The 19,981-nt window shown below is 34.1% G+C and overlaps 1 protein-coding gene across 1 annotated transcript in view; it reads right to left on the bottom strand.

Moving 5' to 3' along the window:
* Rit2 (Ras like without CAAX 2) overlaps positions 1 to 19,981 on the bottom strand; it is a 340,369-nt gene that overhangs the window by 153,976 nt on the left and 166,412 nt on the right. The window contains exon 4 of the mRNA XM_077792200.1: positions 6,301 to 6,492. Coding sequence (XP_077648326.1) covers positions 6,301 to 6,492 — 192 coding nt within the window. The remainder of the gene's footprint in view (positions 1 to 6,300; positions 6,493 to 19,981) is intronic.

Raw genomic sequence — 19,981 nt, 5'->3', positions numbered from 1 at the left:
ATCAAAGGGTAACTGCAGCTAAAATAATTGCTAGTTGAATTTGAGTGTCTATTCTAATAATAATAAGTAAATTGCCAAACCTCTCTTTTCCTTTCAAAAAATAAACCCTCATTATTTGGAAAATGTGTTTATGTGAATAATCTAATGTACTGATAATGAAAGATAATGAAGTGGTATTCTTTTATTTTTTAAGTTTGACTATGATTTGCAATTAATTACTTCATACAGCATATTAAATGCACTTTGGTATATATTTATGTTTTGTCTCTGCTGAAATGTATCTTTGAGGGAGGCATTATCTATGAATAGAGGACATAGAGACCAACCCATAAAATTACAACTACCTTATATTAGACAAAGGTGCTAAAAGCATGCAGTGGAGAAAGGATAGCATCTTCAACAAATGGTGCTGGGAGAACTGGAAATCCATATGCAACAAAATGAAATTGAATCCCTATCTATCACCATGCACAATAGGTAACTCAAAATGGATCAAGGATCTAGGAATTAAACCAGAGACTCTGAGTTTAATAGAAGCAAAAGTTGACCCTAATTTCCATCACATGGGGTTAGGCTCCAAGTTCCTTAATAAGACACCGATAGCACAAGAATTAAAACCAAGAATCAACAAATGGGACGAATTCAAACTGAAAAGTTTTTTTCTCAGCAATAGAAATAATATGTGAGGTGAATAGGGAGCCTAAATTCTGGGAACAAATTTTTACCCCTCACACAACAGTTAGAGCTCTAATCTCTAGGGTATACAAAGAAGTCAAAAAGTTAATGCCAAAACAAACAAAAAAAAAAAACAAACAAAAAAAACAAATAACCAAATCAACAAATGGGCCAAGGACCTGAGCAGACTCTTATCAGAAAAGGATATACAATCAATCAACAAACACACGAAAAAATGCTCATTATCTCTAGCAATCATAGAAATGCAAATTAAAACTACTCTAAGATACCATTTCACTCCAGTAAGAATGACAGCCATTATGAAGTCAAACAACAAGTGCTGGCAGGGATATGGGAAAAAAGGTATACTCATACATTGCTAGTGGGATTGCAAATTGGTGCAGCCAATTTGGAAAGCAGTATGGAGATTCCTTGGAAATCTGGGAATGGAATCACCATTTGACCCAGGTATTCCTCTTCTCAGACCATACCCAAAAGACCTAAAAACAGCATACCACAGGGACACAGCCATATCAATGTTTATAGCAGCACAATTCACAATAGCTAGACTGTGCAACCAACCTAGATGCCCTTCAATGGATGAATGGATAAAAAAATGTGGCATATATACACAATGGTATATTACTCAGCACTAAAAATAACAAGATCATGGCATTTGCAGGGAAATGGAGGGCATTAGAGCAGATTATGCTAAGTTAGCCAATCCCCAAAAAAATAAATGCTGAATGTCTTCTCTGATATAAGGGGTGACTCAAAATGGGGTAGGGAGGAAGAGCATGAGAAGAAGATTACCTCTAGATAGGGAAGAGAGGTGGGAGGGAAATGGAGGGAGAAGGGGAATTGCATAGAAGATGGAAGGACACCCTCATTGTTATACAAAATACATGTATGACAATTCGAGAAAAAAGTTGTGTCACATTAGATTAGGTAGAGAGAAGTGATGGGAGGGGAGAGAAGGAGAAGGGAGGAAAGGAAGGACAGCAGAATAAAATAGACATTATTATTGGTGTATGTATATATGTGACTGCATGACCAATGTGATTCTGCAACCTGTACACTCAGAATAATGAGAAATTATACCCCATCTGATTCAAATGTATGATATGTCAAGGTTATTGTACTGTCATGTGTAACTAATTAAAACAAATAATTTTTTTTAAAAAAAGAAAAGAAATTGTTGGGAGCATGCTTGACTGTTTACTAAGCAGAATTATTTCCTCAACCCCCCACCAACCACTCACCATGTTTGTTTATACTTGTAAGCCTCAAGATTTATTTCTTCCTCCCTAGACTTATTCTTTCCTATTTTCTTAAAATAACCGTGAGTCACTATTTATCTGATCTCTTCTATGTGGTCAGGACACTTGTGTCTTTCTCATATATGTGTCCACGTGGATCTTTTGCATCTGTGAACAACTTGTTGAAAGCTATAGCACTTATAGGCAGTATCAGATATCATATTGTTTGGCACTTACTTCTATTGCTTAATAGGGTTTTCTGCATATTTATTGTGCATAGCTCCTGAAGAGAAAGTTCTTGAGAATAAGGAATGAGTTACTCATTCCTTTATTTTATTCTGAAGTTGTCATTCTCTTGATACAACTTTACATAAGTATTATTTTTCTTAATACAGGAGTTCCTAATCCTTATAAATACAGATACCCATCTTGGTTAAAAATAATAATTTTCATTAGCTATCTCACAAAAGAGTAAATAAAGCGTCTTTCATGATCCAAATTCAGCACTTAGTCAGCAGATATGGAAATTAGAGTCTCCAGGTCTCCAGCTGTGTAGTAACCTGTAATTAGACTCTCAGGGCTGAGGGTTTTATCATGATCTGGCTTCAGGATAAGACAGTTTATGGTCTGCTACTGATGTAAACTTTTCTAATCTAGCTCTCAAATAGCTGAAATTCATTCCATTTCGAAAGCATTTGTAGTATGCACAGGTGGTCAGGGTTTTGCAAAAATAAGAATTATCCTCTTGTGCTTTCTAATGTAATGTCTGAAGACACAATAAGTAGGGACAAAGATAATGGAAGCTTAGAAACCTAATGTTGTCTGGGAATTTTTCAAAATTCTTTAGAATACCCTAAATGGACTCTGGACAAAATTGTTCACCTGATTACAAAGCAATGCCTATCAGAAAGGTGTTCTTTTATTTTATTTTATTTTATTTTATTTCATTTTTTGGTACTGGGGATTGAACCAAGGGACACTCTACCACTGAGCTACAACCTCAATCCTTTTTTATTTTATATTTTGAGACAGGATCTCATTAAATTGCCAAGACGGGCCTTGAACTTGTGACTCTCCTGCCTCAGCTTTCCAAGTAGCTGGGATTACAGGGGTACACCACCATTCCTGGCCCTTTTAGAAGTCTTGAATCTCATTTTCATTGCTTTTCTCCTATTTTTGCTCACACCATTCCTTACAAATTCCCTGTCTTGTCCAGGGCCTGGAGCTGCCCTCTCCACACACAGGAACTTATTCTCATCTTTCTGGCTATACTGGCCATCAACTTGCTATTATTTATGTTCCAATCTCTGAGGAACATGCTCAGATTCTGAAGCTGGTATAAAAACTATAATTCATGATAAAATAATGGTTGGAAGCTCCATGGTAAAACACAGAGCACTTGCATTTCATTTCTGAACTCTAGCTGGCTGTGTGAACATGGTGACACAGCTCTCTTTGTGAGATCTGCAAGTTCCTGAATGTACAAGAGCTTCAGTTTTCTCATGCATGAATAGGCACCATGTAGGAACCCATGACATGGGCTTGTGTTGGAGATTAAATAAAATAATATGTGTAAATTGCCTGTTGCAGTTTTACAGATACATCACAGGCATCATCAGTATCAAAATGAATACTACTTCCTGACAAAATATTAGCTCTTAAATAGTCTTTTCAAATTTTAACTTAAGACAAATAATGATAAAAAAGGCATTAAAATCTATTACTTGTTTGCTTTGTATTTTTATTTTTTGCTTGAAATACCACAAGCTTCATCAAAATGCATGAAAGATACAAAAACCTACCCTATCAAATATAAAAAGAAAGTGCTTTAATCAATGGGACTCTTTCCTTTTAATCTCTTTCCCTATAGAGAAGATGTGCCAAGTGAGAATCCTGTTCTCTGTCTCTCGCTATTAAACAAAAGCAACTGGAGGTTTCCTTCAACAACTTTGATGGTTTAATTCTATTACTTTAGGAAGCCTCAAAGGACTTCTTTGAGCTTTAGAAGGTCTTAATGTCAGCATTGTTGTTTTTGTTTGTTTGTTTTTCAATTGAACCAGGTTTAGTCTTGTAAATACTCATGTAACAAAAAGAATACGTGTGATCTGGGTTTTAGCTTTAATTTTATAACTAACCCCAATAGCTTAGGAAAGTCAATTTCTATATCCATATTCACTTCTCAAATATCTTTATTCTTAAAATACTTGCCTTACAACCACACAGGGCAGTCATAAGATTAAAATAAAGTGTGAATTGAAATCATTTGCAAAGAAAAACCACTGTGCGATTTTAGGAATAATTATTTCCATCAGAAGCACCACAGCCAGAAGCCAAATTTGCACATCAACACTTCATTTACTGGCGACATGGGTACATGAGCATTTTAACAAAGATTGTAATTTTGTTTTCGTGGCTTTTGCACTTTCAGTGACTATTCATGTTTACTGGCTTTTATCTAAAAAGGAAAAGTATGTCAAATCTGCAAAATTAATGCCTTTCTAAAATATTTGTTTCAGTGACATTTGTGATGCTTATGATTCACTTCACTGCTAATCAGAAAGGAGTGGCTAATTATGCAAGCTGGGATTGAGTTCCTGTTGTACATTCTTTGTGAAGTCCTAAGGGTCACCTCTGAGTCTAGGAAAGCAGGACCTGGAAAGTGCATGGAAAGCAAATGTCACTAGCTTTTGGAATCATAGAGAGCCATTGATCTGTGAGAACCTGAACTGAAAACAGTTTCCCTAATGTTCCCAAATTCACTAGCTTCTGACTTTCCCAAATGACGCTGAACGAGAGGTTTTCATTCTCCAGAAATTCTTAGAAGTGCAATAAAGATGGCCCTGGGATCACTGATGGTGCACTTGTTAGGATGCTTGTCTGGTACTTTGCCCTAGAAAGCCATAAGAAAAGTGAGGCATCCCTAAGCTTTAGAAGAATATCTGAAAGGTCCAGGTACTAGGCCTATATTTCTTGTTTTCTGCAAATATCTGAGAATAGATTCATATTTAACTGTTGAGATGAGCTTGAATTCTTACCCACAGAAATAAAAGCATATCGTTACCCTACATTGCTTTGGAGAAAGGAAAATAACAAAGAAAGAAAACAAAACAGTGCACAGGATACAAATTAATATTACAGCTTTGAAAACAAATTAGTTGAGATACTTAGACTCTCAAGTAAATGATACAAAAATGTCACCATGAAAATGAATTGTACCAAATCATAAGAACATTTCTATATTAAGCATAAAATCATAAAATTTGGCTTTCTTTGAGATATTTTCACTTCTAGAAGACTTAATATGCATTGAATGTGAAAATTCAAATTCAAAAAACTCTTAACATAAGAGAAAACTGAATTTGCTTTGGTAAAAATTCCTGCCTTAGCAAAGGATCTTACTAGCAGGCTACTTTAAGTGGATTAAAATTAATCATCAATTAGAATAACATAAACTCTATAAAATCATTTCAAATTTAAGGTCAATGCAAATAGAGATGAAGCAATTCAATTTAGACAATTAGATTTACCAAAACTTGATTTGAATGCAAGTTTTCAGTAATGTTGCTTTAGATAAAACAAGTCAGAGCAATGAAAATGTAAGATAACTTCCTTGATCCCTGAATCAGGATGGCTGAAGTATCAGGGATAGCTCAAAGGAAATTTATCATAGATGAAAATAATTTCTGAATCAACCTGAGAAGTAGTGGCTTGTTTTGATTCTGGGAGAAAGGGAGATCCTGGTTTATCTACCACTGCATGAAAATTTACTCCAAAAAATAATAGCTTAAACATTTTGATTTTCTTTGCCATGGATTCTGTATTTCAGAAATTGAGACAAGAACTCTGCGGGAGATTTTTTTTTTTTTTCATGTGAATTGGTTTGAGTGACTTATAAGGTGACTAGTGTTAGAACATGCAAAATGGTTTTGCCCAGATGTGTGGTATCTTGGCAGGGACAGTTGTGAGCCTTCATCTCACTTTGTCCACACGATTCTTTCTACAGAGTTAGGTTGGGCCCACTTTACAGTGTCTCAAAGATGAATATCTCAAGTGAGAAAGGCAGAACCTGAAGAAGCTTAAATTTCAACTTTCCAAGTATACACACTATGGCTCAAAGCAAATAATAGAACCAGCCCCAATCCAAAGGTATAGGGGAGTGATAAGGACCTGCTGTAAAATAGCATGTAAGATGGATTATATTGCAGTAGCCAACACAGTCAACCGCAGGACCACTTAGACTTCCTAGAAAAATCATGTGCATCATTTCTTTCAATTCTCAGTGTCAACCTTGGAAAGCAGCCACACTGAATACTATGTATCTTCTGAGAAAAAAAGACAGAAGCTAACAGATAAAATTGGCACTAACCTGGCGGAACTGTTCCAGGTCAATTTTGTTACCCACCAGCACCAGGGGAATTTCATAGGTGTGGCGGACCTGAAAAATGAGCTCTTTAAACTTGGCAGCCTCCTGGAATGATTGGCGGTCAGTAACAGAGTAACAGATGATGAAGCCCTCTCCGCCTCGCATGTACTGCTCCCGCATGGCTGTAAATTCTGCCTGCAGGTAAAGAAAAAGATTCTTTATGAATTGTGAGAGAACCAATATGAAGTATAGATGTATTATTATGGAATTTGAGTATTTTAAACTATTGAAAGTGTTGATATTTAACCAGAGAAGGGTTGTTTTAAGAGATCTCAGAAGCATATGGTAAATGGTGAATTTCACTCATTGTCTCATAGGAACTACATAGAGAGGATATATTTTTAATACTTTTAATGACCTCACTTTAAGAAAAATCTAAATTAGATTTTCCCATTCATTAAAATGATTTGAACCTAAACTTGACATTGTTTACATTGCATATTTAAGCATTTTCTAAATTCCACCCTTAACCATTTTTTTCCTCTTAGGAACTATTAAAGAAAAAACTAGGATCTAAAGAAATTGGCTTCAGTTTGCATTAAAAGCTAGTTTGTATTGCTAATCTGCCATAGGTCTTCCACATAACCTGGGAAGCAAACTGCTTTTCTCCTCAAAAATATGAGGAAAAACTAGAGTAAGACCATGATTATCCTTGTGAAACTTTTTCCCAGACCTAGTTCTATATTTGGATGTTCTTAGATTTGTCTCATGGATAACCGAGGGACAATTTAGTTTCTATATTCTGTTAACTCTTTCATCAGCATTACTTTCCAGATGGTACCAATGCCTCAACTGTCCCTAAGCCATTCATGTTGCATATATCTGTATTACTACTTCTCTGCATCTGGAAGGGCAATGTTTTAAATTGCAATCTGAAATATTTCTTTAAGTCTGAAATATGTGTTTGAATCCTCTGTTAAAACTACAAGGGATAGTTATATAAATTCAATGGGAAATATAAAACTCCAGCTCAGGCTGTGGAATAAAACATGAAACAATAGAAGAACACAAGAAAATGTTGTGACATGAACAATTAGTGCTCTAAGAAATCAACGGATGGTTCCACAGTTTAGCTATTGTGAATTGTGCTGCTATCACGTGGCTGTGTCCCCGTAAGTTCTTTGGGTTATAAACCAAGGAGAGACAGCTGGGTCAAATGGTGGTTCCATTCCCAATTTTCCAAGAAATCTCCATACTGCTTTCCGTATTGGCGCACCAATTTGTAGTCACTCTAGCAGTGTAAGAGTGTATCTTTTTCCCCACATCCTCACCAAAACTTATTGTTGTTTGTATGCATAATAGCTGCCATTCTGACTGGAGTGAGATGAAATCTTAGAGTGGTTTTGATTTGCATTTCTCTAATTGCTAGTGATGATGAATATTTTTTCATGTATTTGTTGATTGATTGTATATCATCTTCTGAGAAGTGTCTCTTCGGTCCTTGGCCCATTTATTGATTGGGTTATTTGTTTCTTTCTTTTTTTTTTTTTTTTTTTTTTTTTGGTGTTTAGCTTTTTGAGTTCTTTATATACCCTAGTGATTAGTGCTCTACCTGATGTGTGAGAGGTAAAGATTTGCTCCCAAGATGTGGGCTCTCTATTTACCTCACAGATTGTTTCTTTTGCTGAGAAAAAGCTTTTTAGTTTAAGTGCATCCCATTTATTGGTTCTTGATTCACAATAGCTAAACTGTGGAACCAACCTGGATGCCCTTCAATAGATGAATGGATTAAAAAATATGGCATACATACATAATGGAATATTACTCAGCAATAAAAGAGAATAAAATCATGGCATTTGCAGGTAAATGAATGGAGTTAGAGAAGATAATGCTAAGTGAAGTTAGCCAATCCCCAAAACCCAAATGCCGAATGTTTTCTTTGATATAAGGAGGCTGATTGATAGTAGGATAGGGAGCAGGAGCATGGGAGGAATAGATGAACTCTAGATAGGATAGAAGGATAGAAGGGGAAGGGAAGGGCCATGGGATAATTAATGATAGTGGAATGTGATGATCATTATTATCCAAAGTACATGTATAAAGAAACAAATTGGTGTGAATATACTATGTATACAACCAGAGATATGAAAAATTGTGCTCTATAGATGTAATAAGAACTGTAATGCATTCTGCTGTCATATATAAATAAAAAATTACATAATAAAAAATTAGCTATAAAAAACAAAAAAGAAATCAAAGGATGGAAACTTTAGGTGAACTTCAGTCATATTTGAAGACTTAGAAGATAGGATTCTTCATGTAACAAAGTATTTATAAGAATTATTAAATGCCCTAATTCATAGTAATTGTCTAAACACATGTTAATTTGACTTAACATGATTTGAAAAATGAGAACATTTAAATAGATTCAGGAACTTTGGGAAATTGGGGCACTTGAATATAAGTGCAGAAATCGTCTTTTAAATCATGTTCAATAGATATGGAATAGTTCTAAACAGTATCATTGGGTTCAATCATTTCAAAGTTGCAAGGACTGGATCTAGAGAAGAGACGATCAAGGACAGTGAGCCAACTAAAGCCAGAGCTGGTTAAAATAATTTATATTCGCTCACTCTCAGTGTATCAAATTACTTTGCAGTAACTTTCACTTTAACTCAGTCTTAAATTTCACCATTATTGAAATGTCCAAACATAGAAGAAAAAAAAAAAACATACAGGACCTCAGTTTCATCATCCACAAAATGAAGTTTGAATATGAAATGTCTGAGGTCCCTCATAGTTCTCACCTTTTCTGATTTTGAAACTCCATGCCTCTATCTGAAATCCATACTTGATAAAGATTGAGTAGGAAAGTACAGACTGAAAATGCTAACTGATGCTTCCTTTGTCAAATGAAATAATAATGGGAACATGTTTAGTTTTTAGGAAAATGTAAATATATTTTTATCTATTATGATAAAAACAATGCAAAAATGCAAAATACTGGATGAGTTCTATTTTACAACATAAAGTTCACTCTACTTTCCATATCATTTTATGCATTAATATGTTTTTGTTTAATGGTTTATTTATTTTTTAATAATTTTAAAAATCTGAGACAAAATATTCAAATGGTAGAAAAACATATACTATTAATTTAGTTTTTTCCCATTTCAAAATCCCACTTTTTTCATTCAAATACATCACAGTTACTAGTTTCTTTTTTCTTAGAGAAATGTCTATGTATATACAAACATATTCATGACATATATATATATATATATATGTACGTGTGTATGTATATATATGTGTGTGTGTACACACACATGAATTTTTTTTCAGTGCTAGAGGTCACATTCATGCTAGTTAAATACTGTACTAGTGTGATACAACTCAAACCTATATCTTTTTAGATTCAAACAATAACATAATATGTACAATTTTCATTTTACCCTGAATTAAAATTTAATAACTCCAATATCTTATAAATCTTTTCATACAAGCATGTATAAAATATTATTCACTCTTTTCCTCAGAGACATCATTATTCCTTTTATGCATGTATCATATTTGATGTAATCACATCCTTATGATGAACAGATATTTAGATGGCCTCCTTTTATATCTATTATGAACAGTAGATATAATGTATATAATGTATATTCTTCAACATTCATAATGCATGGATTTATATATACCTGAAAACTAGAGTTGTTAGTTCAAAGAGAATATACAATTTTACTTTTGTGAAGTGGTACCAATCTCACTGAAAAGTCTTTGTATCAATAGTACCATATGAATGACAAATTTTTCTCATTCTCAGTAATGCTGTTATAAGCAAACTTTTTGACTTTTACAAATTTTAGGATTAAAAAGGAATTATGTTTTTTGTTACCTATGACTTATATTGAGAATCTCTCATGTTGATTATACACTTAGGTATTTCCTCTACTTATGAATTTTATTTTGTTATAAAGAATGAAGGGTTTTTTGTTTCCTGTTTTTTAACTGTAGATTTTTAAAAAATGATCTAGAGAAAGATCTTTCCATGAAACTTAAGAAAAAGAGTAATAAATTTCACTACTTTAGTATAACTACACAATAAAGAAGAGACTAATAAATTTGAAAAAGACTAACAACCTATTAAGAAGACAACCAAAGTACATGAAATAAAAATTCATAGGGAACAGTATTGGATGAAAGAACAAAATCCAGGACAGTTTATTAACCAGGCTCAAAGCCACATATAAGTCATATTAAAAATACATAACTGGGGCTGGGATTGTGGCTCAGCGGTACAGCACTTGCCTAGCATGTCCCAGGTGCTGGGTTTGATCCTCAGCACCACATAAAAATAAATAAAGGTATTGTGTCTAACTAAAACATAATCTTAAAAAATACATATTCCAAGACCTTGTCTGTTGGGATCTCTAGGATTGTGGTTCCAGCACTTGTAATAGTTCCTTTATTGATTTTACTTTGCACCTATGTTCCAGAGTATACAAATGTGTTCATGTTCAAAAGTGGGTTTTATGACACAACAGCTAGAAAAGGGAGTCGCAGTACATGATTTCTAGGTCTGGTACCCATTAGACTGTATCTTCTGACAAATTGCCTAACATCTCAGATCCTCAATTTCCACCTTTGTCAAAGAAGGATTAATATACACTTAACCCATATTTACAGGGTTGAAGAAAGAATCAAATGAAAGAGCAGATGTGAAAACACTTTGATGAATTTTTAAAATACAATACAATTTAAGCCTATTACTATCTCTGGTACAAATCCGGCAGAACAGAAGCTTTCACTGGGAGAATAAGCATGAAATCCTCTTTAAGCTGCATTAAATATAAATGTGTTGGTATTTTTAAAAATATGCTCATCAGAAAATTATTAACGTTTCTTTTCAAACAGAAGAATCTCTCCACCTCTAAAGCTGATATAATGGAGTTATCACAATGACTGGGGAGGGCACTTTCTAGTTGGATAGCTGACCTTATCCACATCAACTTTTACACAGCATAAGGATATGTGTGTGTGCATTTTGCTTACAGATGCACTGAAGGAGGAAGAAGTCCAGAAAATTGAGCAGAACTCGGCAGCTATGTATCAACTTAATAATATATGATACGGAAATCACTTTATAGGGAAATGTTATGTTCAACATGTTGCTTCCGTCTTCATTCACCCATGAATTAAAGATCCCTGTGCTTTATGTTCTGTGTATCCTGAATACTAATATCATTTTCATTGGCTTCCTGCTATAAATGAAACTTGTTGGTTAATTATTCAGGAACATTACTAGATTTCATTTGCTATCCATAAGTAGCAAAATATCTTTATAAAACAGACCCTTGCCAGAAAATGCTATAAATATAAGCATTTCAAATATCTTCAAAAAGATATTCTGAGTACAACACTGTGGTTTGATCAGTTCTCTTTGATATACCCTCTTGTATTAAAATAGTGTGAGAATTTTTTCAATTCTGAAAATGATAAAGATTTTTTGATGAAACTTACATCCCAGTTTCTTGAATAGCAGAGTGTATTTTGAGCAGGTATTAGAAAACACTGTCTGGGCCATCTCATTATATTTAACTAGTGATACTAAGATATGAAAGACTCAGTATTTACAAAATGCAGTAGCTCTACTGTCAGATCATCCTTTTTTTTTTCAATACCAAAATACCACATTTATTCTTCTAATATATAAAATTTAAAAAGCCAATCATGTACCTAACACCATGCTAATTGGTGGGATATACAAAAATTAAAACAAACAAGTAAGGAAATGAAAACACAGCCTTGCCCAAATTTACAATACACAACTAGGATACAATAAAATAAATGAAGAGCAATTTAATACATAATGAACCATGGGGACACAGGTGGTTGGGAATGAAGGCTTGGTGGGGGAATGAGACTTGGCACTTTTTATTAAATTTATTAGTTTTACAGAATTTCTCAACCTCCATGCAATTGATCTTGGCAATGATTATATATTGTCACCCTTAAATAATATATCTGGCCCAAATTCAGCATTTGCATAATAAGGGAATTAAACTTCTAAGGTCTATTTCCAATGGTCCAGTCCAGTTATTGGAGAGTTCCAAAAAATCAACATGCTTGCTGCTGCTTTAACTTGAATCTTTTTAAAGAAAGCAGAATTTTTGAAAAAAAAATTAAATAATGAAAGTCTGGGTATCATAAATTTTCTATAATTTATGCAAGGTATAGAAGCTAAAATTAGTAGAATAGTCTTGATCTCAAGTCTTAAATTGGTTAAATATTTTCAATTGAAATGTAATGAACAAAAAAACTATTAGAAATGATGATAGCATGTGGTTAAATATTGTGTTTAAAAGGCAAAATACAATTTTTAATACTATTTTCCAGTTTTTCAGAGAACATAACCTTCTCTACCACTGTAAGTTTACTATTATCTCTTTCATATTCAAAACATATTTTTAGGAATGTATTATGGAATATTGCTTATCCTCTGCTTAACCCATTTATCAAGTATTTACTGACCACTTACATATTTTAGGGATGTAAGATTTGAAAAGGCATAAAAGAATACATGGTTTCAGCAAAACTATCATGCATAATATGTAAAAGAGAAAAACCAGGATACAGGGAGAAGATAAAGTTCAATCTAAAATTTTTGTGGTAAATATTTTTAACTTGCACATATTATTTATACAGAGTGGTGGGTTTCCTTGAGGCATATTCTTATATGCATAAATATATAATTTGATCAATTTCACTCCAGTTGAACTTTGAATTTCCAGACAACCAATGCTATAATGAAAACAGTCAATTGTATCCCTTCAGTGGTCGATGACAACATATTAATTTGTCACAAATCCCTAAATGCTTAGAGCTGAGGGCTAATTCTTTAATGGAGTTGATACAAAAGGGGGCACCCTCAATGAAACCTCAATGGAATTTTCAGTAGAGGGTTTGCTAAGACATGGTCTATTTTCAATGCATTGTGGTCAAACATTTTCACGGACAGTATCAGTACTTGATACTGATGCAAGGTAAGGTAACAAAAAAGTTTTGTCTGTAAAAATTAAACAGTGTGTTATGATGGAGAACAATGGATAAAATCTTTTGATTTTTGTGCCTGAAAAACTAGAAAGGCTTAATTATGATATTGGCATTGAACATTGGAAAAGTTGAAGGTCAACCAAAATTGGGCTGTTATAAAAATGGGTCCTGAAAAAGCTCTGACCTAAATACAACTTGAAATAAAGGCTGAAGTTGCCATGCAGGAAAAGCGATATGATTTGTGGGTCCCAGTACAAAGTGAAAATATGGGGCATTGCTTAAAAATTATTAAGAATTAATAAAAATTATTAGGAATTAAAGACGAGCAGAGCCACAGAGTCATAAGATAACTGCAGAGCCCTTCTGAGCATAGAGTCAGATTCTCTTTTCTTTCTTTCTTTCTTTCTTTCTTTCTTTCTTTCTTTCTTTCTTTCTTTCTTTCTTTCTTTCTTTCTTTCTATTAGCAAAGTAATGAACAGGAGACAGTTCTCTTTCAGTGGTGTTGGAGGAGTGGTGAGGCAATAGTGGGAATAATAATGGAGAGAAAGAATGTGAAGGCAGGGAGAAAATCTTAAAGACTCTTGCAGGAATTTTGAAATGTGAGTTTATGGAGAGGGGGAAACAAAGGGAAATGTCTGAAAGAGAGATCAAAACAAAAGAAAACAAGGAGAAAAGAAATGTCATACATTTCAAGGAAGAAAAGACTTGAAAGCTGCCACTTTGGGTAGAGAGAGAAAAGGAAGGAAAATTGTTATTGATAGTTCTAGAAAAGAAGTTAGGTGTTTGCATAGGCTCCAGTCCGATGTTTATACTATTAGCTTCCATGCCAGGTATGAAAAAAAAAATCTAGTACAGACATACAAAATGTTGTAGCCAAAGTCCTAGAAATACTAAGTGGGAAGTTAGGGACACATTCATTCCAAACCGTCTTTCCAAGGAAACAGCGAATTAAATTAAACGTGGTTCCATATTTTATAACTCTGGATCTGGGAAGTGGCAGTAGTCATGACAGAAATAAGTGGATTGAGAAAATAAATAAAGAATATTGTGTCCTATACAGGTTTATTCTTGTCCAGTTAGATTTAACACAAGATATCTAAGTGAACCATCCATACATCATTGGAAATATAAAAGACTAGAGTGGGAGAGGAGGAGGAACATCACACTCAGTGGACAAGAGTTTTGGATTGATTATGTAGACAAGAAATAGGACATGAACTCAGATCAATTTGGGGGGACAAGGATTATGTTGCCCCTCCTCTTTTGAAAGCTGGAGCTTTTTCACTACATTTAATCTATCTGAAAGGAGGTTTTATGAAAATGATTTTGACAGCTGTCTTCTAGTTTTGCTCCCTCTTGCCAAACACGCTCAGTGCTTCACTGTTCCTGACTTTGGCACTGATAGCTCTTTCTTTGTACTGTAATGGCAAATATGTGCTTTGCTCTCCTTCCCATTACTAGACTCTAAACTACGTGAGTATCATCTTCTCCAAAGCACTAGGGACAAGTGCCTGGACCAAAGCCCAACAGATAATTATATTATCATTTGCTTAATTACTTACTTTAAGCTCAATATTTTTAAGTATATTATCATTCCCTGGATGATATATACTTTAAGGAGAGGGAGATTTGGAGTCAGGAGGATGAAGATAAAAGAAGAAAGAAATCAAATCTTTAAACTAAAAGCTTTTAGTTGCTTACTCACTCCTGTAAATTTAAGGTCAAGTCCAGTTTAACTTTCAGGTTAAGTTATATTGCAGTAAAATCCACATTAATTAAAAAGCAATTTAATGTTCCTTATTTAATTCTCCAGCTCTACTCATTTGTCTTATGCTACAAGGGGGGAAAGATAAATCTTACTGCCTTTGGATGAATCAAAAATTTCTTTATCATAGAAGTCTGTTTTACTTTCCCCCTTTTGTTTGACTTGTTCATCAAAAACTTAAAAGTTTCATGACTGCCTCTGGGTGGTACAAATCCACTAAAAGATATTTCTAATCACAGCTGGTCTCCTGTTTATCCTGGAGGTCACTCATTCTGGGGGCTGTTTTCCTGCTGTTAGAAACTGCAGGAATGTAGCTGCCTTATGGAAAGATTCCATCCACTGCATTTTAGACAGTTTCAGTGTGATACTGGAAAGATGGTCCCAGTAAAAATGCAACCAAGAAGAAAACCCACAGGACAAAGTTGGAGTCACTAGTTGATTTAGAATGTGTGATATTATGCTACTATAAAACAAAGAAATAACATGATATGAGACATGCACATACAAACACACACACACACACACACACACACACACACACACACACACACCAAAATCCTCACCAGTGCACAACGTACTCCACATTTCTAAAAGTTGGATGCAAGTAAAAGCACCTGCATGGTTCTTTCCCAGGTGAAAACTAAATCATCTTGTTTTGCAATACTTATAATAATTTGTCTCAAGGTCATCTCAAAATTTTTTAATCGTACTGGGAAGCTGGCATTTTTTCAGGATGCAAATAACTAAAGTGATTCTCAGAGCAGGTGATTGTTTGTCTTCCAGAATATTGGAAGCACAATCATGAAGAGACTACATGTTTCCTGACCATGTGAAGAAATGGATATACTTCAGCTTCCAGTGAAGCTTTGTGGGTGGCCACCCAAACCTCAGGGTCTCTGGTTTTCAGTGAATCCATCATGCATTTCTCAGTCTGATGAATCTTTAAGCATTGTGTTGGCTATGGAGCTTTCCTACCCCTAAAGATCCAATTGTTACCCATTTGCTTTCACATCCAATCAATACTTGCTAGGGTGTGGATGTGAGGTGTTCCTGAAAAGCTCATGTGGGACAATACAAGAAGGTTCAGAGGAGAAATGTTTGGGTTGTCTTAACCCAATCAGTGATTTATTGCCCTGATAGGGATTAACTGATGGTAACTGAAGTGGTAGGGTGTAGCTGGAGGAGGTAGGAATGGGGACTTTTGGGTATATATTTGTATCTGGTGAGTGGCATCTCTCTCTCTCTACTTCCTGATGATGTCAGCTGCTTCCCTCTGCCACACTCTCCTGCCACAATGTCCAGCCTCAAGGAATGGCCCTGGTCTTCTATGGACTAAGATCTCTGATATCGTGTGCCCTCAAATAAACTCTTCCTCCTCTACAATTGTTCTGATCAAGTCCTTTAGTCACAGCAACAAAATAGCTGACTGATTCTAAAGGCCCTATGTACCATGTTATCATTCTCCATACCCAGTGTTGTCTCCAGTTAATCCTGTATGTGTACTCCCTAAGGGGGTTACATCCTCAAGGATTGATCATCGAAGTTGTCACCTCCCCCATTGTGCCTTTATGATCATTGTTCTCTATGCTGGAGCTTTTCTAGATAACAGAGAATTTAGTGATTATGGGATGCAACCCTTTTTTCTTCACAGATGAGAAAATTCAAATCCAGAAAAGTAATGGTGACATCATTTTCTCATGGCTAATTAAAACACAGCCAGGTCAGCTAAGCCAGTCTTCAGATTTCTTCTACATTCTATGGATAACTGCCCTCCCATTCATTGATCAGAGTCACAAAACCTCCTCCTAATCAATTATATTCTTTCTTCTTTTATGAACATATGTATAGAAAACTCAACCCTTATTGATTAGCTTTTGTGAATATTTTTATCATTTATGAACCTAAAAAATTAACAATTATGTCTTTCTTATTTTGTCATCATTCAAGAAGTTAGATTTGTGTCACCAAACAAGGCTTTAAAGACTCTTTAAGTTGACATCTTCATTTACACTGTGCTTAATGCTTATATATTGCCCAGTATGTTTTGAACATATGAAAATCTTTAATTAAATTGTTACCATCTGAGTGGGAAAATGTCATTTCATATAAAGAAACTGATTTGCTTATTCTGAAAATGTATATATTCTAAAGCAAACAAAAAAAGCAAGTTTCTAACTTTAAAAGAGTTTGTAAAGACCTATAAGATTCATCTTAACAGAAAATTTTTAAGAAAAATTGGAGGAAAAAAGTTAAAATTTATATTTTCAAAAGATATGTTTGAATAAGTGAAACATGGCTGCTTTGACCTAACTCTGCTGACATTTTTCTTACCTTTTAAATCAAATTTGTAATCACATATACCTGAATACTACAAATTTTAAAATTCTACATATATATTTATAAAATACATTGCTTTCTAAATTATTTAAACTTCCTACAGCAATTGCTGTAAGTTATTTAGTTTCACAAATGTAATTGTGCTTCATTCTACTTTTAGACTGAAATGAGTTGCTTTAAAAGTAAAAAAGGAAACATTGAAATATAGCTTCGGTAATTTTAGATTCATTTTCATCTAGATATTTTAAATGTAATAATTTTAAAATTGCATACTAACCTTAATTGAAAGAGATAGTTTTTCAGCATTAAAATCAAAAATATATGGGGGATAATAAGGAATTATAAGATAAGAGGAAATTTGAATTTTAAAACTTTTAAAATTTTAAAAATTTTAAAAATGTTACTGTTTGCAAGATGACTCAACATGAAGAGGATGATATTCTTATGAACTGCCAATAAGGTAGAGAATCATAGGTTTTTATATATTACATGTTATTATATCTTAATATATAATATATTATAGCATAATGAATTTTAAATATATAAGCATAGATTATAATAATCATAGAACATAAGGCTTCATATTGTAAAAGCCATTTTTGTATCTAGTACATATGAGACTTTGAAGCAATGCTTTTCTGAAAACATTTCTATTGAAGCAATATGTTAAAATTGGAAGTTGCTATTCAAGGAGGTGGATAATTCTCCATCCTTTGCTCCTTGAAATCACACAATTATTTATTTCAAATCTATAATACCGCTGGGAAACAAAATAATGGCAACAACATTTCAAAAGTTCTGAAAGGGTAAGGGTGAGGGCAAAGAAAAGATGATCTGAGGTTGTCCTGATGAAGTCTTTGGAAACTTCAAACAGCATCAGTAACAAATTAAAAAAGTAAAAGCAGAGATCAGGGTGATTAGAGAAGGAGATGCTGGAGCAAATAACTTTCTTTCTCCCAACTTAGCAGCCACTACTTTTGCTCAAAGTCCTGTGGATTCTTTTAGAAAAGTTGGACAATCCAGTTAGGGTGTCAGCACTGAGAAAGAGAGAAAGAGAGAGAGAGAGAGAGAGAGAGAGAGAGAGAGAGAGAGAGAGAGAGAGGAGAGAGAGAAGAAGAAGAGGAGGAGGAGGAGGAGGAGGAGGAGGAGGAGGGAAGAGAAGAGATTCTAAGATTATTCAAAATTGCTTTACCTATATCCTATATGCCTTCTATACCCTTCAAACCATGTCTAGAGTACACATCACACTGGATACAATATTAATGCTAAATATTTATATAGCAGTTTTTATAGTTGTTGTACTCTACTAGTTTTTATTTGCATTGTTTATTCTTCTATTGCTGTTTTGTTTTACTTGTCTGTTTTCTGAATATTTTGATCCCAGGATGACTGAATCTATGAATGTGGAAACTATGGTCATGGATGGCCAACTCTTTTCCTGCTCTCATTTTGCCTCTTCTTATGAAACTCATTAAATTAAAAACTTTAACCACAGTTTTTATTACTGAATAATTTGATAACTACTTTTATTTGCAAAAATCCATAAAAATACTTCTGTTCATGTAAACTGCCAATGTACAGAGGACGGTATTATAAGAGGGACTCTAGAATCAAGTTTTAAGCTACTTGAACCTCAGAAATAGATCATCGAAGTTGATGAAGAGCCAATGAAGTTCCCGACTCTGCAGGCATAAGTAGACTGGCACACCTAGACTGAGAAGTGAGTAGAAAAAGAACAAAGGTAAACAGAAGATGTCCTCTGGAGAACATCAAATCCATTCATAAGTCTTGTTTAGTTACCAACTAACTGCCAAACTTCTTGTTCTGCATTATCTCAAGGATGGATCTAATTTGCTGAAACCTGGATTGGACTGGAAGAGAGAGTAAATAAGACCTAAATGGAATATTTCAGGGAGTTGATACAAATTTTCAAACAACAGAGATAAAAATGCTTTGAGGGAAAATTAGAACTCACTCAATCTTATCTGATCAAATAACTCAGGAAATAATAATTCTAAGTATTTAGGGGTCTAATTAGATAAATAAATATCCTTCATAAGGCAAATCAGTGCCAATGTTATTTGTGAGGAAAGTGCAAGATGGGTGCACGTATCAAGATTTTGAGGACTCCTATAGCTGTAGAGGATACTTCAGCATGCAGCTGAGGGTAGATCAATGGAAGGATGTACACATGTGACTCCTCAAAGTATTACAAGTGTTCAATCATTTAATAGAAAGCAACTATGATTAATATGAGGGAATGGGTGGAGGAAAAGCCATCAGGTTCCACTTGACTCAATAGAAGTTTAAAATTCAACATTTGAAAGTTATAAATGAGAAAAGATGCAATGTATTGACTATGACTGAGGGAACACAATAGTGTGGGGGGAACAAGGATCTTATAAGTAACAAATACAGGAAATCTGATGATATCAATGCCAATTATAAGACAGAGCAAATTTTATCTCATCCATTTCCTAAAATTCAAATTTTTAACGGGAAATCAAAATTGTTAGCTGCTACAAGTAG

The sequence above is a fragment of the Urocitellus parryii genome, chromosome 13, assembly GCF_045843805.1.
Source record: "Urocitellus parryii isolate mUroPar1 chromosome 13, mUroPar1.hap1, whole genome shotgun sequence".
NCBI lineage: Eukaryota > Metazoa > Chordata > Mammalia > Rodentia > Sciuridae > Urocitellus > Urocitellus parryii.
This window is presented reverse-complemented; position numbering and strand designations above follow the sequence as displayed.